The 25,138-nt window shown below is 41.8% G+C and overlaps 1 protein-coding gene and 1 non-coding gene across 2 annotated transcripts; both read left to right on the top strand.

Moving 5' to 3' along the window:
* Positions 1-11,527: 11,527 nt before the first annotated feature.
* LOC121480856 lies at positions 11,528-11,632 on the top strand. Its single transcript, XR_005985120.1, has one exon. It is a non-coding gene; the product is annotated as a U6 spliceosomal RNA (small nuclear RNA).
* An 8,747-nt stretch (positions 11,633-20,379) lies between these two features.
* Positions 20,380-23,233, top strand: LOC121480809 (serine protease 58-like). Its single transcript, XM_041737729.1, has 5 exons — positions 20,380-20,437; positions 20,980-21,160; positions 21,590-21,843; positions 22,445-22,593; positions 23,084-23,233. The coding sequence occupies exons 1-5, from the start codon at positions 20,380-20,382 to the stop codon at positions 23,231-23,233; spliced, it is 792 nt and encodes a 263-aa protein (XP_041593663.1).
* The last annotated feature ends 1,905 nt before the right edge of the window (positions 23,234-25,138 follow it).

Raw genomic sequence — 25,138 nt, 5'->3', positions numbered from 1 at the left:
CTTTTGAAAAGTATGCCACGGGCCTTTTCCAGGGTCCCAGTTTCTGAGTTAGGACCCCTTTGGGTATTCCTTGGTGTTCATCAGCATATAGCGCAAATGGCTTGGTTACATCTGGGAGGCTCAGGGCAGGGGCGGTCAATAAGGCCCTTTTTATTTTGTCAAAAGCCAATTGTTGCTCCTTTCCCCAGTGGTAGGGGGTGTTGGATTTCGTGAGAGGATATAGGGGAGCCGCCAGCTCTGCAAACCCGGGTACCCAGAGGTGGCAGAACCCAGCACTGCCGAGGAACTCTCGTAGCCCTCTGGCACTAGTGGGTGCTGGGATCAGGGCTACAGCCTTTTTGCGGCCCTCCGTCAGCCACCTCTGGCCTCCTTCCAGGAGATATCCCAGATAGGTCACTCGTCTCTGGCCTATTTGGGCCTTTTTGGCGGAGGCCCTATACCCCAGTCCTCCCAGTCTCTCGAGCAGGGCCCCCGTACCTTTTACACAATCCTGTTCTGTCTTAGCCGCTATGAGCAAATCATCCATGTACTGCAGGAGAACGAGGTCCGGATGGCCAACTCCGAATTCTGCCAAGTCCTGATGCAAGGCTTCGTTGAACAAGGTGGGGGAGTTTTTGAATCCCTGTGGTAGCTTTGTCCAAGTGAGTTGTCCTGAGAATCCCGTCTCAGGATCTTTCCATTTAAAGGCAAAAATAGGCTGGCTTTGAGAGCTTAACTTTAGGCAAAAGAATGCATCTTCTAGATAGAGCTCAAGGGTCCTTCTGCCTCAGTTAAAACTGAATGTTGAGCTCCCGTAGCAACCAGGAAGGTCACTGGTTGACCCCCCCCACTTTAAGGGTTATCCGAGGCTCGGGGGGGGGGGGGCTCCTGGCCCTGACATCCCTAATCTTCATCCTCTAGGGACAGTACGGGAATGGGCTTCTTCTTAGGTCCCTGCGTTTGGCCCTTCTTTGGACAATCTTTAACCCAATGTCCTTTTTCCTTGCAGTAGGCACGCTGGTCTCGTTCAACCCGTGGTCTTCTTTTGTCTCCCAGGTCCTTACTCTGTACTCTGCCCTGAGCCCTGTACTACGGTGGCCAGTATCCCAGTCAGTTCTTTATTGCGTTTCCTTTATCTCTTTTATTTTGTCTCTGTCTCTCTCTCTCTCTCTCTCTTCTCTCTCTCTAAGTATACATACGGTAGCCTTCCATTAATCTTTCCAGAAAACCTGCACTATAGCACGTACCTTTGCCAAATTGGTGGGGCGTCGCCCTGCCCCTCTGAGACCCGCTAGGAGTACCTGGCGATAGAGACGGAGCCGCTCCCTCCCAGCAGCAGTGTCGTAGTCCCAGGTCGGGCGAACCAAGGGGAAAACGTCCTCAATTTCATTAGGCAGCTGGGGCGGCCTCCCATCCGCCCCGGGGACGTTTTTCTGTAGACGCGGGGTCTCTCCTCCGTGGTGAGGAGAGTCTGCAGGAGCTGATCAGGGTGTCCATGGGGTCCTGGCTGAGAGACCGGGGCCTTCACCTGCAAGATAATATCAATATTAAAAGTTCCAAAGTTCCATTCCTGGGCCACCTGACGTTGAGAGTCGGCCACTCTGAGGAGCAGAAGGTGACCCATCTTCGTCTTCTGACTTCGACCGACAGGTTGTGTGCTCGCCGGCGACTTCTTTCCAGTGATCTAGAGCGAGGCTTAAAGGGGTGGTTACAGTTTGCCCCGCGGGTGTAGAGAAGAGGTGAGCGGGGAGGAAGAGGACAGGAAGAAAGACACAGAACAGACAGATGCACACAGATGACAGGACCGGCTCGGTGGATTCAGACGGGAGCGGTTGCCAACAACGACCCTCCCCGAAGAGGAGGGAGTGCCGGGCTCCCTCCCTCTTCCAGACCACTCGGGAGTCCGACTCCGGAGGGGGACCAGGGGTCTCAGGGCATGTCTGCCTCCCCCGCTGGTCCAAATACAGAGTACAGCGTCCTGCAGGCACAATACAGACCCGGCACAGACCCGTCCAGTCAGACAGACGGACGAGACAGATATGACATTTAGCGAGCTCGGTCTTACCTCCTACCGGTCTTAGGATTGAGCCTGGGGCGACTCGGATCCCGGACGAGCCCCCAAATGTTGGACCCTGGCTCACGGGTGCCAACGTGTCCCGGCGGACGCCCCAGAGACTCAGACCCCAGACAGGCAGATGCAATTAGCAAGAGGGTTTATTGGACGTTTGCGCAAACGGGCTCTCCGCCTCCGAAGAGGAAGAGAGCCAGTGGCTGTCTTTTAAATTATTGTTACCTAAAGTGAATCTAGATAATGTGGTTCTTACCCTTGTGCAGCACAAAAGTGAATAAATGTTTTTGCCGCGAAAAAAAAAGAAAACGTTATGCTAAGTAACATAAGCCAGGCACAAAAATTATATAATTGTCCACTTTATGTAAGAATATGAAATATCTAGAATAAGCAAATTCAAAGAGACAGAAAATAGATTAGAAGTTATCAGGGTTGAGAGAAGGGAGTTATTGATTAATGGTCATAGAGTTTCTGTTTGGGTGAAAAATGGAGGGAATAGGAAGTGGTGATTATTTGTCTGATGGTGTGAATGTAATTAATGCCACTGAATGGTACACTTAAAATCGATTGAAATGGTAAATGTTATGTTACATATATTTTAACCATAATAGAAATCCCTTTCCCCCTCCCCCACCAAAATTAGAAGGTGACATAGCTAGGCAGGAAGATTTGGAGACAGCTTCCTTTATGGGAAGCCATTGGCTGTGCCTTGAGACATGCATGCAGATGTATGCAGATGTAGACTTATACATGCATAAACACAACCCAGGTACCTAAACACAGATACCCAGATAATGGCAAGTGTTACCTACCTCTTGGTATATACACACCTACAAACCTACAGTCTGTACTTTGTATATAAAGATGGTTGATTTTCAACCACCATCAGAATTCAACCATCCACACAGTAGAGGTGCACGCACCTACACAGTACATCATGTGATAATATAGCTACGCAGGTTGACCAAAGAACCTGTTCACCTACTGAAATGCATGTTCTACATACCTACACACACAGAGACACCCCGCAGAAACCATGGTGCCTGATGTAACAGTGAACGGGTTCAAGGGCATGTAAATGGATTCACTGATTGATAGGTGAGAGAATCAGGGTAAGAGCAACAAGGTAAATGTTGGAAGCTAAGAGTTGTCCGGAAGGGAAGACATTAGAGGATGGGTGAAATGAGCGGGTGGGAACATGATGGCTGTCATAAGAAACCATCATACAGTTTCTTTGTCAAAGAGATTCAAATCAAAACAAGCTTGAGTTGCCAAATTTTACTTTTCTCTCACCTTTTACTGTATGATCTCTGGTTATTAGAGAACATGCTATACACTCGATTGCCTTGTAATTACACCAGCCCTTCCAGCTGCTTCCAACACAATTCTAGGGGAATTCTCAGGTGAGTTCAGTGAGCTTCTTTCTGTGTCTTCTTCCGGCCCCAATACAGTGATCCTCCTCACACTCTGAGTTCAACAGGGAAGGTACTGTGCCCATTGGCCCGGGGCTGGGGACTGTGGTTGGGGAAGGAAGTCCCAGGCTGACCAACATCTTTTGACCAATGATCAAGCTGAGGAAGTGAGATGCTGGGCATGGTGAGTCAGGAGCCAATGATCAGCATTTAGAGCAGGTTCTCCCAAGGGCATAGCCAGTGATGAGGAGACAGACAAGATCTTCAAGGGGAGCAGGAACATTGAGGACCGAGTGCAAGGTCTCCCCCAGGACATATCTTTTGGGTTGCTCCTGGTGTCCTTTGTGGTTGCAAAAGCTGCACCTTAGCAGACAGTGGCTTATGGCAACACTTGGCAGGAGTCCACCAGGGAGCTCCCAGAGGAGGCAGAGGGGCCCTGTCTCTAGTCTCCTCCCTGGGCCTTTCCACCTCAGCACTAGCTCTTTATTCTCTCTCCCGTTGGGGGGCTAATTCCCTTTTACCTCCCATGAGAATCCTGAATGACTGTGAGAGTTAACATCTTCCTCTTCTCTGTCAGGAAAGAGAATTCTCACTGCCAACCAGTAAAGTCAGAATGTGTAACATGGAATTATCAGTACTTCCCCTTTTTCAACCTGTTTTTGAAAAACCATAAAATAGCCTAGGCTGGCACAAGATGTTACCGTTTAGCAAACCAAGGGACATCTTGGTGTGTTCTGTTTTTTCCTGAGTTCCATAATACAGTGATTTCCGAAGAGAGTAAACTTACTGATTGAATTAAAGTTTGGGGTTTTTTTTTTTTTTTTAAGATTTCATTCATCCATTCATGAGAGACACATGGAGAGAGAGAGAGGCAGAGACGCAGACAGAGGGAGAAGCAGGCTCCATGCGGGGAGCCTGATGCAGAACTCGATCCCGGGACCCCAGGATCACATCTGGAGCCAAAGGCAGACGCTCAACCACTGAGCCACCCAGACATCCCAGACGTTGGTCTTTAATAGAAAACCAAGATTGGCTTTGATGTTTGATTATAGGTATTATAGTTTTAAAAAGTACACTGCTTTCGATTAATCTTTAAGTATAACTGCTATAATTTTAACAGATATTAATAATATTTGGGATGTGTGTCTGTGACAGAGATACATGACTTTACTGAGTGAAGTCTACAGTTCATAAAATCACTATTCTCAATACCTGAAGTAATTACAAATGTTTTTGTCACTTGGCTGTTATATAAGTCCATATTACAAATTATTTGAAGATAAAGATTTTGATTCTTGGATGAAATTATCATGTTCTGGCTCTTCACTTATTCTGAATTCAATTGTGGTAGAAAAATTACTCTATCTTTGAAAATAATTTAACTTTCGTAAGCATGCATGCATGGATAACTCCAAAATGAATAGTGAACTGCAAAAAGCTGGAACCTCTTCTGACAGCAACTTAATTCTGGAAGAAATTAAGTAGGCGAAATATCAGAAGTACGTGGCCTCTTTTAGGTATAATACAGACTCCAGGCAACTAGACAAATATTCTTGACTTGGACCATCTGAGAAAAGATTCTGACTGTCTTTCCATGTGATTTGCATATAACTCACATGCCTACACAAAATATCACAAGCCAGCTGCCTCTGCAGGTTTCCTACTCAGAGGAAAGAAAGCAGACCATTGTCAGAAGAGGGAGGTGAGGAATGAAGAGCAGCAGCTATGCGTGGACTCCACGGTTTGTCTAAGCCGAGCACTGAGACAAGGGCCTACCCAGAACTTGGTTCCCCAACCCCGTACCCACCCACCCCCCACCCTGAGAGCTAGGACTGCTCCAGGTGCTCAGGCTTGGGGGCCTGAAGATAGAGCCCGTGTGGGTAACCAGGTGGCATTTTGTTTTGTTTTTTTTCTTTGAGATGTACATGGATAAAAACTACACCTGTGTTTCTGTTTTAAATATTAGGGGTTTTCATTTTTTTGCTATAAAATAAAAAATCTAGGGGCACCTCGGTGGCTCAGTCAATTATTTGCCTTCAGCTCAGGTCATGATCCCAGGGTCCTGGGATTAGCCCCACATAGGCTCCCTGCTTACTGCTCCCTGCTTCTGTCTCTCCTTCTCCCTCTTCGCCTCCCCCTACTCCTGCGAGCTCTCTTTCTCTCTCTCAAATAAATAAATCTTTTAGAAAGTAAATAAGATAAAAACTAAATTTCTTTTTTAGAGAATATCACTTGTTTATGTTGGAAAAATAGAGAACATAAGCAAAACAATTTTGTATATATAAAATCGTCAGTTTATAAACCTATGCCTCAAATATTTCCATTTTGATTTTGATTTAATATATAGTGTGTGTGTATATAATCATTTAAAAAAAATCAAAATGGGTCTCTGTGTCCAAGACATAGAGATTTATAAACTGATATTTTTGAATGTATACGGGACATTGTTTGATACTACTATATAGACATTTACGGCATCATTCTTGGCCACATGATATTTTATTAGAAGTAGTATTAAGTTACCTTCCATTGCTGGACACATGTCATAGAAGTGTTTCACCATTATTAGCAATGCTATGCTAAAGACACTTGTACCCGGTGTCTGTTTATAATATCTGTTTATTTCTCCTGGCTAAAATTCTAGAAGTAGAATTATTAACTATACTTTTTTTAAGGTTTTGATTCATTTAGATAAATTTCCCTTCAGGAGGTTATCAGCTTACATTCCAACCAGCTGAGTGTTATCATGTTCACTTCTGTATACTCTCAACAAAGCAGAATATTAAAGTTCTTAAAAACTGGTTTTTAAAAAAATAAGATGAAGAGCTTGTGGAGAGCAACATAAAACTATAAATGAAGGAAATAAGGATAAGGCAAGAGAAATAATATTTTTCCCCCAGATACCTCTAACTCTAATCAGATTGCCTAGTTTTTCTTCCCCGTATGTATTTATTCAGGTCATGTGAGGGACGTTGTAGTAGACACTCGCCAAATTGATTTCTTTTCTTCCTCTGCACACAACAAGACTACATATCCCAGGCCCCCTGAGGCTAAACGTGATTGTGATTTTTTTTGGCTAACGCCATGTGGGTGGAATGATAATATGCTGTGGAGCCTGGCCCCTGATCCTCCCTGCCATTCTCCTCCTTTGCTCAACGCTGAGGCCTCTGAAACCTTGGAGGACGGCAAAGTCTCAGGAAGGAGGAGCCCACGTCCCTAAATCACCGCACGGAAGGCCATTTGTCAAACCCCAACACCAAATTATTAACATATGCAATTAATAAATTCTGTTGTCTTAAACCACCGAGAGTATAGAAAAACAGTAAAATTCAGATAAACAAAAGAAAAAATTACCCAGATTCTAAAGCCCAGAGGTTAACTAATTGTTACAGAAAGCAGTCTACCCTGACAAATCCAGACATGTTGCTGCTTTTAGTCAACCCACATTGGAATTAGTGGTAAAAAAAATTAGGGCTTGGAATTATTTTCTCTTTCACAATATCATCCTCCTTTTTAGATACCTGCTGTGGAAAATAATAAGCTCTTATGTATACAGTGATTATATATGTACATAGAAAACTGTGTTTATGTGTAAGGTGTATTCTTCTCTACATAAGTCTCCCATGTAAATATTCATGCCAAAGGGGTAGGAAATTAACTTAAGTAAATAACTTAATCTTCTTTGATTTTGGATGATGTCAGCCTGTGGTCAGAAATGCACACTTCCATTTAAGGGAGCCACAGTTGTAACCAGTCATTCCATCTGTTCCCCAAATTCCTAGCTCCTTCGAAGTTAGGCAGAAGTGTGAGCAGAAGCCCCAGGTATTTCTTCTGGGGGAAAGCAGTGAAAAGCCCACCTGAGATTCTCTCGTCCGTGACCCTGTTGCAGTTACCAGGGGGCTGGTGCAGCCACCATCATCCTCTTCCTCTGTAATGCATATGTGTGTGGCCCAAGCAAGAATCCAACCTTTCTTGCGTTAAGTACTGGGATTTCAGGTTAATTGGATAGCAGCACTATTAACCCATCTTGTCCTAAAACAAGGCTCACACAATTCTCTGCACCCTCCACATCAGCAGCTCAAAGCTACCATTAATCATCCTCAGACTGGTTACATGGGATTTGACTTTCCAGTTATGAAGGAAAAGGTGAGGTAAAGAATAGGACTTTAGAGAGAGGGAAGAGTTTCCTTCTTGTGGTGCAGGAGAGGTCTTACCAACACTAATAAGGGGCAGATATAGGGTTTGCTTTTTTTTTTCTGGTCCCAAGTAGCTTATGAAATAAATTTAAATTACACTCACACTATGTGAACACCAATAATGGTGTATAGACATAAAGGTAGTAATGACAAAGAGGAAGTCAGGTTTCTTGCCCTGCTGGGCAAGCACATGTATCACTTATTTTCCACTAGTTGATAATGAAAAGCGATACATGGTAAGGAGTTGAGAAGTTAGTTTACAAAGAGAGACTATAAAATGAAGCACAGACCCTTTGCTCCTTTGGCGTCTAATAGCTTTAAATGAATCTCCTTACATCAATGAATGGTACTTTTCTATCCTATCTGAATTTTCTTATAACGAACTTATATTATTTTTATAATTAGAAAAATGTGTTTCTATTTTGGAAAGAAAAATCACCGTTAGTGAATGAAGAATTAATAACTTTCCTCCGTGACTTGTAGGTAACAGCAGCTAACACAACGCTTCTCAGTTTCTTTAACTGTGTAATTCAAGGGCTGAGCTTTCCGGAGGGCAGATGCAGAGCTGTAATTTCAGCGAGGAGGCACATCCTAGAGGCTCAAATATGTGAGCTGCATATTGAATGACCCTACCTACGCTGTGAATATTTGTCCATCATCTCTTTCATTCTGGAATTATTCGTTTTAGGTTCAAGTGATATTCCAAACAGCTTTGTGGGCTCTGGACTTGCCCATAAGGTGACACTTAGCAGGATCCAGGGGTGAAATAATGGAATTGCCAAAAATATGATCTGAATTTCTTGTTAAACAGAAACCTCTATGCATAGACTCCACTTTACTGGCATCATTACTCTCCTGGATAAAACCAAGCAAGCAATTATAATACCAATTCCCTATCTTTTCATACTTTGGTATTGCCCAATTACTGCTTGTAGATAAGTATATCAGAAATCATCTTGTTGCAGCTGTAGATAAAATTTTGTTATCCTATTAACAAAAGGAGCATTTTGGCTCCTTTTTCCTTTGCAAGTTATTTGCTCTCATTCCTTATTCTATGCACAGCTGAAGGTCATTTTCTAGATAAGCAATTCAGCCAATTTATTTCAATTTTCCCATTTTTAAAAAGTTTTGGCTACCAGGAATATAAGATTTCATTTGTGATAAACCAAATTTCAAGTAAGTGGTAAATGAAAATTTCCTGTTACTGTGTAAGGTAATTTAAACTCTTTGTGGGAAGCGATTGGCCTTTTGAATAAACCTTCTGTTGACATTGTTTAGCTAAAACTATTTGTTTTATTTTATTTAAATCCAATTTAGCTAAAACTGTTTTAAAGCCTCCATGAAGCTCTCTGTCTTTACATTTACTTTACTATTACTGTCATTTTACTAGCTCCGAAACTCCAGCCATGTAGCTCTGGCTGCCTCTTTCTGACACCTACAGATGCATCCACCCCCACTCACCCACGCAAACCTACTCTGACTCACATTCAGAAGGATTGTCAAAAAATCCCCACTCCCTGTCTAACTAAAATGTTCCTTTCAAACACATGCTACTCGTTTGATCTATTTCCATGTATCTGTGAGTCAGCTGAGTCTTGTCTCATCTACCCAGTAGACGAGAGCCTACATGTATGTTTTTTTCAATATGGATTTGGCAAACCTGATACATATTCAAGCATTTGGGATCCTAAAAGCCTGGTGAGCAGTTTTTTACTCCTAACACTTTTGACATCAAATGTGTGGGCTTTTTCCTCATACCGACCAATCTTACAACTCCCCAGGCACCAACTGTGTGTCCTACAATTCAATTCTGGCACCAACTCCCACGGTTGGTAGATAGGTTAAGGGCTCCTTCCCATGAAACTGCCCCCACTTCAGACACCAATCACAAATCCCAGGCCAACCATATTTCTGATGGACAGGTTATAAATTAATGGTTCCCATGACCCCCTCTTCTCAGGTTCCATAAATTGTTAGAATGGCTCACAGAACTCAGAAACAGTTTACTTAATATTTACTGGTTTTTACAAAGGATACAACTCAGGAACAGACAAAAGGCTGTTTGAGCAAAATATAAGTGGGATGGGGGCAAAGAGCTCCCATGCCTCTTCGGGCGTATCAGCCTCCCAACACCTCGACATGTTCGCCCACCAGGAAGCTCTCTGAACCTCATCATTTAGAGATTTTTAAGGTGGTTGCCTCACATAGGCATGAGTGAGTAAATCATTGACCATTGGTGATTAAGTCAATCTCCAGCTTCTCCCCCCACTCCCCAACCCCCCACCTCCCCACTCCGGGGAATTTGGGAGAATGGGGCTGGAAGTTCTAACTCACTAACAAGGTTGGCTCCTCTGGCAACCAGCCCATGTCCTAAAGCTACCTAGGGGCCCACCCACAGTCTTCTTAGCATATACAATTCTGATGTGATTGAAAGGGTCTGATTATGAATGAGAAAGAAGGTGCCCCTAACACTCTTTCAGGAAATTCGAAGGGTAGAAGCTCTGTGTCAGGAACCAGAGACAAAGACCAAATGTACAGTATCACATTTGGGAACATTTACTATAAATGAATTCTTATCCAAATTCTAGCAATTATTTCTAATTTAAAATATTATTCTAGAACTGGCAACATGTGTAGGGCTGTCATTTCAATTAGCCTGAAGAAAGAGAATAACTACAACTTAATATCATAAGCATCTACCTGGATTGCTATTAAGCAATTTCACAAGGGAAGGAAAAAAGGATGCAACTCATTTTATTCCATGACAGCAGACCATCATTTCGCTTAGATATAGAACTATTTTATCCAGTGTCATCTAATATCTGAATCTGAATCACAGCTGGGATCCAAATATAAAGGATAAGACAAATCTCCAAATAAATGTACTAAAGCTTTTTTTTTTGTACATTGCTCATAGGAGTGACCCTTGAGCATACACTCTATGCTCATTTGATTTAATTTTACATAGACTATTAACAAGTTTGTTTATCTGACTTACCAACCAGTCAGCCAATTGGAGAGCATCAAATTAGGACAACAAATTCAAAAGAGAGATGGAGTTATCTGCTATCTATCTGCTAAAGATAGATGGAGTTCTGTCAATATGAATGACAGCTAACAATCTCAGCAAAACATTTCTGAGAAATAAATATGAAATCTGAGGACATTTTGTAGGAATAAACCATTTAGAACATGCCAGGACTACCTGAGGGTATTGTAGTACGGAGAAGAATGGAGTTTTTTAATGATGATAATCATCACAAGAAAACTCAGTTTGGCTCTGAGAGGTCAAAATATGTAACCCATTTATTTGTATAAAAACAGTTGCAAGTAAATCTTTAAAAAAATAAAATAATATGTATTAATTTTATTTAAAAATGTTCTCTTTATTAGAATAGCATAAAGAGAGAAATAAAAACTTTCACATAACTGCTCCTACCCCTTCAATCAAATTCCACAGAAGTCCCTCCATTTCCTGTAGTTGAATTTTTTTTTTTTTTTTTACATTTGGTACTTAATGGGGGAAACTCCAGAAATCTAGGAAATTCATTTATCTGGAGAAACTATTTTCTTATGATCTCTGCTAAAAGAAGCAGGGCTATATCTATAACTCAGTCCCTATACACTAATCTGGTCAGGATATTTTTGCTACAGAAAAAGATAACACCAGTTCCAAAATGGAGGTCAAAGAGGATATTATCTCTCCTTGATACTAGCCTTTCTATTCACATCTCTCTATAGCCACTATTCTAACTTCTTCTCATTGGTTTTTTGGATACAAGACAAAATTCTAAAGGAGTACAGCTGCTTAGCTCAATGAGTTCAGTCATCGATGCCTATGGCTCAACATCCTTTTTAAAATATGCCAACAAGTGCACCCTTCAGCAGCACATACACTAAAATTGGAATGATACAGAACAGATTAGCATGGCTCCTGCACAAGGAAGACACAAATTTGTGGAGTGTTCCATATTCAAAAAATAAAATAAAATAAAATAAAATAAAATAAAATAAAATAATAAAATGAAATGAAATGAAATGAAATAAAATAAAATAAAATAAAATAAAATAAAATAAAATAAAATAAAATAAAATAAAATAAAATCAGCCAACAAACCTAACAACACCTGTAGAGTGTCACAGAAAAAGAGTTAGGAAGCTTGATTGAGCAGGAGGGCTGTGCTGACCTTTTGGCCTGACCACTTCCTGTCCCCCACCCCCACCCCATTCCTTTTCAAGCCTGGACCAGATGGAAAAAAGCACCAAACTTCCACCACTACCATCACCTCATTTTCAGACATAGTTTCTAATAGGAGCTGACTTCCCCCAGGCCCTGAATAGTCTCAGTCATGGGCTTATCAAGCAAAGGCCTGATTAAGTCTAAGCAGAAACTGATGTGCACCAAAAATATCTGTCAGAATGAAAACAACCATTTCTTATTTGCTTGAGGGGTAGAGAAGGATGTTTAAAACAATAGATAACATTAGGGTACAGAATTAAAAATATGCTTAAACCATTTGAGGTCAAAGTTTACTCAGCAAGAAACAAATTTCCATTTGTAACCACTCTTTTCTCAGGAACTCTGTATAGGTTGCAATTGAGACATAGCTATAGGAAACTCACAATTCTCACAAGTTGCACATGAATTTCTGATGCATTCAAAATACAGATTGGACTGAAGTTATCAAAATAGAATCATATTTCAAAATAAGAAATATGTGAAAAAAACAAAAAGAAATACTGTGAGTCAGGACAGTCCTACCAATTATAGCAACTCTGTTCCCGAAAGGCTTAGAACCTGGGTCAGCACAATGGTAGCAAAGCAATGTTTTATCAAAATGGTGTAATTAGGAATGGATGGCAATATTTTAACCCCTCCTTCCAAGAGTTCCAAAATGATTTTTTAACGTGTTTATAAATATTTGCTTTTGTGCCATTTTAGGGGGAGCTTTCCATACAAACATTTGGCTTTCAATGAGTCATTCCCAGTCTGGTTCACACCCAGAAGCTTCCTGCTTGGCTATCAGTGAATATTGGGCTCAGTAGCTGCCTTATTTTAATAATTGGCTTGAATGAAGATGAGAAAGGTGGTAGAGGGAGAAAGACGTTATGATAAACATAAGAATGTTCTTGGTTCCTTACCATAGTTTGACAAATATGCACCAATACCCTAACTACCATTTGAACTTAGCTTAATGTTGGGATTGTGATGGATTTGTGTTTGGCGTTTTAAAAAACATCCAGATGATTATACCTGATGTTGCTACTTTTTTTAGTCATCATGTGTATTTGTTAGCTTAAGGACACCCCAGAATCCAAATTATAATATGCAATTTTACTTTTACTGTAGTAATTACAGTTATTGGATCCTAAAACCATCAACTAAAAGCAACTGGAAGAATAAATTACCCTTCCTCATATTTAAATTGAAAAGAATGAGGTCCTTAGTTAAGATTTTAATTAAATCTTTCTTCAGCTAGAATTACAGAACTTTTATGTAAATGAGGAAGCCACAGTGATGAAACATATGAATTAGTAATGAATCTCTATTTCCATTCCTAAAGGGAAAAATTTGGGAGTTGTATCTTGAGCACAGTATGTATCTTGGGGGTAAGAAGTCAATATGAAAAAAAACCCTAAAATTGTCAAGCATGAAAATGTGAATTACAGATTTAAAAAAAAAAAAAAAGGAAATAAGTACCTTGCAAATTATACAGTAAGTAGAATATATTGTGTATTCCTCTTCACTGGATTAGAGGAAGGGTTGCAAACTCAGGTCCTTATATCTTGAATTACACCCTATGTGTCTAGTCATACTTTGTTTGCATATTACATTTTAAATGCTTAGGAATGATCTTTGTTCTCTCTTGCCTCCCCAAAATACTCTTCCCATTTTTCTTGAAATGTGTATTTCTCTCTGTTTACATTTTATTCTTCCCAATTTTTATATGGACTTGGATATAAAAATGATATCACTTTTTCTTCGCTTTTAAAAAAAATGGTCTGATTCATACACTGGTGACTGATAACTGTCCCTTAGCCTTCATGTGAGAGAAGCAATGAAGAGTGGTGAAGAGTGTGATAAAATAGAAAGGCACATGCCCTCTTTGAGATAAGAATCCACTTCTAGGCACCAGTACATATGGCAATAGCCATCTTTCAACTCTTCAAGAGAAAGCCTGAAAATATTTAAATATTTTATGGCTCAGTGCTTTAAAAACAAGAAATTCCATTTTAAGAGGCCAAAAACACCAACAATTACCACTGGAAGGCTGAGAGATTAAATATATGTACTTCACATTAGAGAAGGGGAGAGAGATCAGAGGTGCTGAGAATCTGGAAGTGGTTTCCCTCATGGTGGGCCTTCGGCCTCTCAGCCAACCACCAACACACCTACTGTATCATAGGACACTTGAGGTATATCAGTCATCCTGATCCTCTTACAGAAACATTTCCCCGACTTGCTCTAGAGTGAATGCTTCACACTTGAATTCATACTTGCTGGGACTGATGGAAAAATCTTAGAGTAATTATAACAATAACAATAATAAACTTATGTTGAGAATCAGGCACTATTTATTCTTTCACTTAACGAGTATTTACCGAATGCCTGTTGTGTGCTAGAACTGTTTCTGGGATGTCTTAGGCAATTTGTAGGCATTGGAAATATATCCGTTTTTTTAAAAAAGAAAAAAAAGGCTCATCCTTATGGAAATTAGATTCATTGGGGAGACAAATAATATAATGAATAAGTACATTAGGTATATTAAAATTAATTAAGTATATTAAGTTATATTTAATAAATACTATTAATAGATGGTGATAAGTACTATGGAGAAAACTAAACTGGGATAGAGTAATATCTCTGGTCCCCTAATGTGTAACTGGAATGGAAATACTTGCTAACTGGCAGACCTTCCACACTGGTTTCTAGTACTATGGGATAAAAGCTGTATAAGTGGGGAAGACAAAGTGAAATATCTGAGATCGATTTGCCCCTTCACATGACAGTAAATGAAAAACAGTAGCATGTCCTGGGGCAAGTGGCAGAGTGTGGTGCCACCATTTAAGACCTAAAGGAAAAAAAAAGACCTAAAGGTTATGGGGTGGTGGCCCTCATTTATCCCCATTTAATTCACCAGTCTGGCCCTTACAAAAATGCCTGATACTGGGAAATAATAAAGTCAAACAAACAGTTGCCCTGATTGCAATGACTATGCCAGAAGTAATGTCTGCTGGAAAAGATTAAAATGGCCTCAGGTACCTTGCATTGATGAGCAAATGCATTCGTTTCCATCCCTATCAAGGAAAGGGAATGGGAGTATGTGAATGACACAGAAGTTTACAATCTTGAGCAGGATTAAGTCTTTGGCCCTGTCATTATGTAACCGAAAGGACCCTAGACTGCCTGACCATTCTACGCATCATCACAATGATCCACTATATTGAAGATACCATGTGTGGTGGTCTTTAAGTATGCCCACAAATTCTTTGAAATTTCTTCCTTCAAGAGACAGAGCTCAATTCCTGTCCCCTTGAGTGTGGACTGGCCTTAGTGACTTACTTGTAACAAATAGAACATTGCAGAGGTGATGATATAGGACTTCTAAGACATTACAGCTTCACTCCTTGCTCTCTCTTGGATCACCGACTGTGAGGGGGGACTGAAGCAGCTCTTTCAGAGAGATTGATGTGGAAAGGCGCAGAGGCCTCCTGCCAAAAGCCACGTGAAGGAGCCATCTCAGAAGCAGACCCTGCAGCCCTCGTCAAGCCTCCAGATGACTGCAGCCCTGGACAGCATCTTGCCTCTAAGCTCCTAAGAGACCTCAGCTGAACTCCCTGGCCGACCTATGCTGTTGGAGGCCTCTGTGATGATGAAAGACGCTTCCTGGAGTACAGCAGCCCTGGTAAGAGAATCTGTAGGGGTTAGCATTCTGGACAATGTTACACGATCTATTGCAGATACCATTCAAAATATAGATCCTGACGTGCTACGAGGCCCTGGTAGATGCAGACCACTTGATCCTGGGACATCCAGGGGCTATGCAGCCGGCACTGTTTGTGATCTTTCAGATCCACTAAGTCGTAAGGTCACGTGAGCCTAACAGAAGTCCACTGTGAGATGGAAGTGGCATATTAGAGGACAAGCAAGCTGCATGTGTAGGTGGCTTAGACTCCTCTTTCATCCACCACTGTGGCACCATTGCCTGCCTCTCCAGCTTACATTTGTGGTTTTGGGAGCAAAGGGGAGTTGGGGGGGCACAGGCAAGTTCCCTTATAATCAACTCATGGAAAAGGAAAAAAACCTGTCTCGATACACAACTGGATCAGCTTGGTATGTGGTGAAGCCAGAAATGAACCACTATATTATAATCCCCAACCAAAGATGGCCGTGGGAGACAGCAGTGATGGGAAGAACATTGGTGGTACGTCTGGTCATCTACATTGTATGGAAAGAAAAGTAGCCTGAAATAAAAATATAAGACTTGTGTGATGAATAGTGTAGCTGGTTAGTCAGGGGTTTGGAAGGAGAAAGATTCAAAAATTGGGAACAAGCAGGTCTAGAGAAGAGGCATGTGGATAGACTTATGGGAGTCCATTCCTCCAGCTCCTGAAGTATTGCAGAACTCCTATCCAGATTATATTAGAAACCCTTCACATCTCAATTACAAGGAATGAAATAACTCAATTTAAAAATGGGCAAAAGATTTGAACACTTTATCAAAGAAGATATATGGATGACAAGTAAGCACACGAGAAGATGTTCAACATCATTAGGCATTGAGAAATGCAAATTAAAACCAAACTGAAACACTATTTTGTGGTTAGGAGAATAGTTGAAATTAAAAAGACTGAACACACTGTACACCTAAAATTAATACAATATGTCAATTATATCTCAATTTTAAAAATTTTTAAAAGACCAAGCATGCCAAATGTTGGTGAAGATATAGAGGAACTGAAACTCGTTCTGGTTCTCGGATTTCTGGTGAGAATGTAAAATACTTTTTAAAAAAAAGATTTATTTATTAACTTTAGAAAAAGAGAATGGAGAGGGGCAGAGGGAGAGGGAAAGAGGAATTTTAGCAGACTCTTTGTTGAGCTTAGAGCCTGATGAGGGGTTTAGTCTCACAACCCTGAGATCATGACCTGGGCCAAAACCAAGAGTTGGAAGCTCAACTGACTGTGTCACCCAGGGGCTCCCAAGAACGTGAAATACTTTGGAAAACAAGTTGGCAGTTTCTTTACAAGTTACATGTATACTTACTAGATATAATTCGGCCATTTCATCTCTAGTCATTTACCCAAGAAAAAAGGAAGCAGATGTTAACATAAAGACATATATCACAGATGTGCCTACATAAAGACCCACATATAGAAAGTGTTCCCAGAAGCTCTACTTAGAAAATCCAAAACTGCAAACAACCCAAATGTCCTTCAGCTGTAAACAAATTTCATAAATCAATACAATAGAATACTACTCAGCAGTGAAAATAAATGAACTCTAGAGTCACACAACAACATGTATGAATCCAAATTAATTATACTGAGTGAAAGTAGACAGACCAAAAAAGAAAACTTACTGTCATGATTCTATTTATCTAATATTCTAGAAAATACAAATTAATATATCGTGACAGAAAGAGATTAGTGGTTGCCTACTGATAGGGTAGCAGGTTGGAAGGAAAGAGGAGGAATTACAAAGGGGCATAAGGAATCTTTTGAGAATATGCTCATTAGTTTACCAAATTGTACATGTTGAAAATGTGCAACTTATTGTATGTCATTATACTTCAATTAAGTTTTTAAAAGAAAAAAAAAGATTAAATCTCAAATCCCTGGGCTCAAAGACCATAATCTGGAAATGCTATTCCCATTAACTCACAAGAGAGTGACCTGAAGCAAGCCAAGGAGCTTATGCCATCTGGAGGGCAGGTGAATGTGGCAGGTTGTTGGGAGTTTTAAGTCAGGAGATAAGTGGTATTCACTCATTCATCGGGAAAAAAATTGTATTTGTATGTCTGAGTGTGTGTGTGTGTAATATCTACTATGTGGCGCCAGATATTATTTTAGGATCTGGAGACAGAGTTGAATCTGATGCAAATTCTCTCTGAAGTCAGGGTTATGAAACTTGGAGGTAAATGGAGCTTCTTAAGCCTGAGACCATCCAGAAGCACATGAGGGTCTGACAGGATGAGCTGTGAACATGGAAGGGTCAGCCTTCGATCAGACAGCCGGGTTCGGGCATTGAAGTATAGTTACATTGATCCAAGAGGTGTTTCTGAGGATCCACATTCTGGCCCTTTGACATCCAAGCTTGAGTCACTTAGCAAGGGTTGTGGGCTAGGAGCAGACTTCCTGACAAGGGTTAAGGTGAGATAGATTCCCCCCAAATATGTCTGTAGAGTAAACCAAAGAATGAAAGGAAGCATGTAGGGAAATGATCAACGTGAAGAATACCGAAGAAAGTAGCTGGCTCAGAGCAAAAAGTCTACAGTAGAGAAGAGAGACAAAAAAAATGCACTGGGAAACAGTTGGGTGGGAGGGACGGTGGACACAAACTGGAATCTGAGAGGCTCCTACAATTCAGTCTGAACAAGTGAAGCTCAGTAGGTGCCAGACAAGGATTCACACAGATAGGGAGCAGAGGATGGATGGGAATCCTTTCTTATGTGAACCCAGGAAATACAGCCAAGGACCCACAGCCAATCAGAAGAAGGCCACTGTTAGACCACATGCCGGAAGGAGGAGCCAGCCCTCACTCACCAGTAGGGACACAGATGATGGTAGAAGAGTGAAAGTCAAGGAATTTTTTACAAGGAGCCAAGGAGAAGAAGATATCCAGGTCAGAGCAGAAATCGGTGCCTGTGGGGTGCTAATGGGAGATGTTCACCTGGGGTCATGCTAAGAGGGCTAAAAGCCAAAGATTATAGCCAATTTTAAAAGAGGTTAGGACACGCAGGGACTAGAGTGGGTCAGAGAGATAAGTTTATCAATAGATCTTTCAAGGACAGAGGCTGCTTTTGCGATTGCCCAGGAACTGACTCTGCCCATTATGTCATATTCCTACAGTCATGTGTTAGTAGCAGATTACTGGGGGCCTTCAAAGCCAAGCAGAGGAGTTTAAGCATGAAGTAATAGGCATGAAGAACAACTACAAGCTTTTAAGCAAGAAGCACAACAAATAAAAAAAAATCAATCTGTCAAATTAGATAGAGAAAGAGAGCTTGTCAAAGAAGGCCACTCGGAAAGCTGTCACAGCATCTCGGGTTACAGGTGACGGGTGGCAGCTATGGGAAAAGCAGTTGCTATCAGAGAGGTGGGAGAGGAAGTCGGGTTGTAGGAGATTAAGAAAATGATGAGCTGGTTGCCTCTGTGGTAGACTAACAAGCGCCCCAACTGTAGGTGGATACTATATAATAACACAAATATAGTCAAGCGTTAGGTGGAGAAAATCAGTTGTGGGCCACGGCAGGATTCACAGTGCATATAGTGCCTTTAAATTGTTTGTATGTTTAAAAATTTATACAATACAATGGCAAGAAAAAATGACCCAAAACTATGCCCCTTTTTCTACCTGGGCCCTTGTATTATGATTTTACACATTCTCTTGTCGGGTAGTGGGTCTCTTCTGCTCTGTGAATCTGAATTGACCATGCAACTTGATTTGGCCAGTGTGAGACATTAACAAATATGATGTATGCAAAGGCTTGAAGAGTTGGGCATTGGGATTTACCATTTTTCTGATCTTGGGAACTTTGCAATTAGCATCGTATAGATGATCTTGGACTAGCCTGTTGCGTGATGATAGACTATGGCCTAGTTATCCTCATCACTCTAGTCAACAACCAGCCAATCTCCGGACATGTTTGTGGAACCACAGCTGTATCAGTGAGCCCTGCTGAGAGAAAAACTGCCCAGCTAAGCCCATCCTAAATGGGCAACCTGCAGAATTATGACCAAACAATTGGCTACCATTTCAAGCCACTAAGTTTTGAGGAAATTTGCCCTGCAGCAGAAGCCAACTGATATATTCTATTAGGTATGCCTTTGACTCCATCCCAAGGGACTTCATGCTGAGCCCTGTCTCCATGTGCCTCTGCAAAGTTTCAGGGAGAGACCAGTGGTATCTGGGGGTGAGAGGGATGATGACATGATTTAGGGACAGTGTGACATGAGAGGATGCCATGCGGTGGAGCCAGTGTGACATTAGGGCAAGAGTCAGTGTGACATAGGGGAAGGCTCAGTTTGTTAGGTGAGAGGGGTCTGTGGCCCAGAGAAGAGGGAGTTTATTTTGAAGTTGAAGGCCAGTAAATGTCACACACGGGTGAAGATCAGCCACGCTGAGTGAGGACAGGTGAGTAAACAGAATGGGGCCGGGGCTGACATATTACTGCTGACTGTGGAATAAGGCAGACACAGCTGGCCATTTGAGATTTCTCTTTGCTAATAAGGAGAGCAAAGCTCTTGGCTTATAGGACATGCCTCTGTGGTCAGGCATTTCATTTAGAAAAATTTCCCAGACTACAATGGGTGGGCAGACATCTAGAGAGATGGGGTCTGGCTGTCCTTCCTCCCTTTGACGCCATCCTCCCTTGGTTCAGAGCACTTGGCCCCTTTGAATATCCCCACCCCACCTTGATATTTCTCCCTTGGCAAAACTTCCAGGAGATCAGGCTTTTTGGTAGTTTATTCCCTTTCCAGGTCTCCCCTCCAAGAGGGCATGGAGATCAGAGACATGAACCACCTCTTTCTAACCTTCAGCATTCTGGCAGTGGCTGGTGAGTGCAGGTTCCCGTTTTTGGCTTAAAACTTTGAAAATGTCATATTGGAGAAAAGTGTAGTAAATGGGTCTAGATAAGATGGGTGGAGAGCACATTAGAAAGATAAAAAAGATAAGACTTTAGGATTCCGGTGATTGGAAGTTTCCTAGCACACTCAGGTGTCTAGAGCCCACTGATTTTCCTCTGGCTGCATGGCTACAAGAGAAGATGCAGACTGGGACAGTAAGACTTGACACAATGGATGGTGGGTATTGGCAAAATTTTGTGATTTTGCTAATATAGCTAGGAAGGAAGCTTGAAGAAAAGAGAGAAGAATCAAGCTGAAGGAAGGAAGGAGACGGGGAGTGGAAAAAAGGAAGCTACCAATACAGAGGGAAGCCTAAGGGGAAATTAACAGAAGGACCCCAAAATGGTTCAACAACACCTCAAATATCAATAACACATTGACCATCTCAAAGCACTTCCACATAAAATGTTTCAGACTTTTGTCTTCTGGAATGTCTGCCTGTCTCTAAAATTCTGTCCTCTTTTCCCGACAGTAGTAACAACAAAAACTCTAAAAGCAACCCCGACACAAGTAAAGTTAGCCCAGCAGTTCAGGCAGATATACAGCAAAATGGCACCAACCTTTTTGGTTTTCCTGAACTCAGAATATGAGGCTTGTCTGGGGACCCTGATCCACAAACAGTGGGTTATCACTGCAGCCCACTGCTTCTTACCGTGAGTAATGGGGGTCCTAGCGGGAGAAGCACTCCCCCCTTGGTCCCTGGGATTGCTAAGGGGAACTGAGGCCCAGCCCTAAAGAAACTTGCCCAAGGGCTCTCAAGCCTGAGAAGTGATTGGAAGGAATCAGGAAATAAGTGGTTGTGAGTTAGATTTCTGGGCGGGGTGATGTAGACAGGGGAACTGGGGAAGCGGAAGACCAGGGGATGAATCAATAGGGAAGAAAAGCCTATATCCAGTGTGGTACAGGTCAGAGTAACAGAACTGCAATAGAAACTTCTCACTTGCCAGACAAAGAAATGGAGGTCTTGGCAAGTTATGGAAGGGACTCATGCAAAGTCAGAAAGCAAGTTGGGGGAGAAAGGATACAAGGTGACAATAGACTGGTATCTCCTGCCTCTACTAATCCTTCGTGGCCTGTTCCAGATTTCTTGAGATAAACATTGCTACTTCAAAAGACAGTTTCCAAAACAAGATTGAAAACCTAAGGCCCATGCTTACTGTCCAACACCCAGATTTTACCCGGGATTCTGCTGAGCATGACCTCATGCTCATCAAGCTGAGTCATCCCCAAAAGCTCAACGATCAGGTGAAGCTGGTGGCCCTGCCCAACACCACAGATGACAGAAGAGGGGAAAAGTGCACTGTCTCTGGCTGGGGCTGGGAATGGAAGGATTCCGGTGAGTGGCCCTCAAGACAGACCTTAGTGCTCCTTAAGCAGCCACTCAAAGAGGATTATCACACAATTATTATTGTAGATCATGAGAACTGGAAGAAGCCCGAGAACTTATAGCTTAACCTCTAGTTTTATTAATTTGGAAATTGAGGCCCAAACTGGTAACATGACTGTTTATGGCTGGAGATCCCTGAAATCCAGTGTTCTTGCCTCCCTTTTCCCCCAGGTGAGGGTGAAAAGATATCTGGGTGGGGAGGGAGTTTGCAGGTAATCCCACTGGATGCTGAGTGTGGTTCATTCATCAGAAACTGAGAGACCAGCATTCACTAATGAAAGCATGCACACACAAGCCCAAGTTACGCAGTTTATGACACTGGGACCAGACCTTGGTTTTCTCATTTCACTATGTTTATTTTTCTCTGGTTCCTTTTCATTTTGTGTTTTTCTTTCATTGAATGATGGAGAGGTTAATAACAGAAAAAGAGGGAGGGAAGGGAAGAAGAAAGGGAGATGAATATGTGAGGATCAAAGAGAAACAAAGCCTTTTTTCTCTCTCTCTCTCCCCTTCTGTGTGTGCGCATGCACACATACACTCGTGTGCTCAGGCTCAGAGCCTGACGTCCAGATAAACCAGACCGTCTTTTGGTTCTCTAATGATGACTGCAAGGAGTCCCCTGTGAGACAAATTCCTGTTCAAATCACGGAGAACATGTTCTGTGCAGGATCATCTCTGGAGAACAAACACATGTGTAAGGTAACTCTTTTCCCTCTGCCCCCTTTGAGTTCAGTCTAGGACACTGTTTTGGGGTCCACATAATCTTCCTCGACCAAGCCAATTTCCTGTCTCTACATTCAATAGTAAATGGGATCCAGGCAAATGAGATCAAGGTCAATGGGATCCAGGAAACAATGTGTCCTTCTAATAATGAAGGAACATAGATGCTAGGGCAGAAGCAGCTTAGAGTGTTCTTAGTTCTTTACGTCTAACTCAGATGTGCCCTGGAATGAGTGGTGGGATGGACCCAAGATGTCCTCCAGACGTTTCTCCCAGCCCTTACCACCTAAGTCTTTCTTTCTTTTGTTTTCTTTAACCCCCTAGGCAGATCCGATGTGCCCCAATCGCCCCTTCCACCACCTAAGTCTTTCCATCCTGGACTCCTCACATGGGACTTGGCATGAGGCACTGAGCAAAGGTCACTTTGCTTTGGCTATCCTGCCTGCCCCATCTGTTCTTCTTCTAACAGGAATTAGCAGCTGCCCCAGTCTTGTGCCAAAATCAGCTCCAAGGCATCCTATCTTGGTCAGCAGGGTGCATTCTGAGAGGTGATGTCGGCTACTACACCAAGGTTTCCCGCTATACAGACTGGATCCGCAAAGTCATCCACAGCAACTGAGCTCTCTCCATTCCCTCTCCCAGTGGCCTCAGACCTGGGTCTACCATCCTTGACCATTCCTTTCCCTCAGAACGATATGGGAATAGAGTCTGGCTATCCGAAAGTTTATGCCCCTTCTGTTTTCTTGACTTCACTTCTCCTTTCTCAGTCCTACCCTGAATGATCATCAGATTGAGCTGGATAACATTCTCCTACATAAACCAGCTTATCACCGCTTTCTTCCTCTCCTCCAACTTCCTACTCACCTGCTGTGCTTTCCTCAGACTTTTATGGAGCGGTTCTCCTTCAACCCGTACCCCCCAAAGGGCATATGGGCCTCAGGAATGTGATGGTGAGACTGTGGCACCTCTATGGTGACTCCTTTGACCTCACTTAGTGCTGAGCCAGGCCTCTGAGTCAGGTCTGTGTCTTCTCACTCCGTCATATCTAATAAGGTTTGGCAAACACCGCGATGGTAAGCAGACTGATGGCAACATAATTGTTAGAGACAGAAGCTAGAATTTCATGACAACAAGGACTAAAAGGGTCTCCAAAAGGGTTAGGAGATGAAGCAGAAGTGGGTGCACAGAGGAGTTAAATGGGTCACACCACCAACAGGAGGAGGGATGATCTCCAGAGAGCTCTTTCCTAATGCTAAGCACAGAGAAATCTAAGCTCGCTGGAAAGAGAATGGTAGAAGGATAATAGGGGAACATTGAAACCTAGGTGAGTAGAATTGCGTTTGTGTGTGTCTGTCAGTGTACATATGCCCATATGTGTGTATAGATCAGTGGACATGTGTGCAAAGAATGATCTCACTGAACCAACCAAAATCTATCCTACACCAATTGCCAATTCAGCTAATTTTCCCCAAATCCCACATTTATCTATCTGCTCTTAGCCTACCTTCTCAATTATTAAATTTTAAAAAACTAAAATAGGTCCTATTTTTTATTACAATATTTTATTTTGAAATTAGTTAAGATAAGAAATTGTAAAAAAAAAATATATATATAGTTATATAGTTATATATAGTTATATAGTTTCTGGGCACCCAGACTGGCCCCATGGATACTATTTTCTATAACCATAATAAAATGTCAAAACCAGGAAATTTAATGGTGTTCTTTCAGATACAGATTTTATTTGGATTTCACCAGTCTTTCTTTACATATATTCTTGTTAAGGGTGAAATTTGAAATCTTATCACATGTGTGGATTCCTGTAACAGTTACCACAAGGAGAATCCAAAGCAGTTCTATCACCATATCACCAGAAAGAAACTTCTTTGTGTTACACTTTAATAATCACACCTTTTCCTGGCCCCAAACCATGCAACCACCAACCTAGTCTCCATCAGTACGATTTTGTCACTTCAAGAATGTTCTATAGTATGCAATCTATATAATTCCACTGCTTTTTTTTTTTTTTTTTCCATTCATGATGTCCCAAGAGTCCTTTCATTGTCATTTCCTTTCTGTCTGAATAGCTTTTTTAAGTCATTCTTTCAGAGCAAGATGCTGGGTGACAAATCCTCTGAGTGAAGGTATCTTCACCTTCTTTCTTGAGGGATATTTTTTGCTGAATATAGAACTCTGGGTTGACAGTGCTTTTCTTTCAGGATTTGGAAAGTGTTTGCCTCTTTCTTCTGTCCTTCAATGAGTTTCTGAGGAGAAATCTGCTAGCATGTGATTCGTTGTTTCCCAGTTGGTAATGCCTGCTTTCTCTCTGGCTCTGGCTGCTCTTGAAAGTTGGTTGGTGTTGTTTTTCAGGGATTTGATTATAACATGTCTGCGTGTGAACTTTTAAGCTTATTCTGTTTGGGGATATATTCAGTTTCTTGAATCTGTAAGTTTGTGTCTCTCACCAAAGTTGAGAAGCTTGAGCCATTATTTCTTCTGGTGTTTTTCAGCTCAGTGTTCTTTT

Source organism: Vulpes lagopus, chromosome 22, assembly GCF_018345385.1.
Source record: "Vulpes lagopus strain Blue_001 chromosome 22, ASM1834538v1, whole genome shotgun sequence".
NCBI classification, from domain to species: Eukaryota; Metazoa; Chordata; class Mammalia; order Carnivora; family Canidae; genus Vulpes; species Vulpes lagopus.
This window is presented reverse-complemented; position numbering and strand designations above follow the sequence as displayed.

What these genes read in the sequence shown, in the direction of transcription:
- LOC121480809 (XM_041737729.1), top strand. Translation starts at nt 20,380, where the DNA reads ATGGAGATCAGAGACATGAACCACCTCTTTCTAACCTTCAGCATTCTG. An exon ending in CTGGGAATGGAAGGATTCCG is followed by an intron (nt 21,844 to 22,444) that starts GTGAGTGGCCCT and finishes TCGTGTGCTCAG; the next exon opens with GCTCAGAGCCTGACGTCCAG. An exon ending in AGAACAAACACATGTGTAAG is followed by an intron (nt 22,594 to 23,083) that starts GTAACTCTTTTC and finishes TTCTTCTAACAG; the next exon opens with GAATTAGCAGCTGCCCCAGT.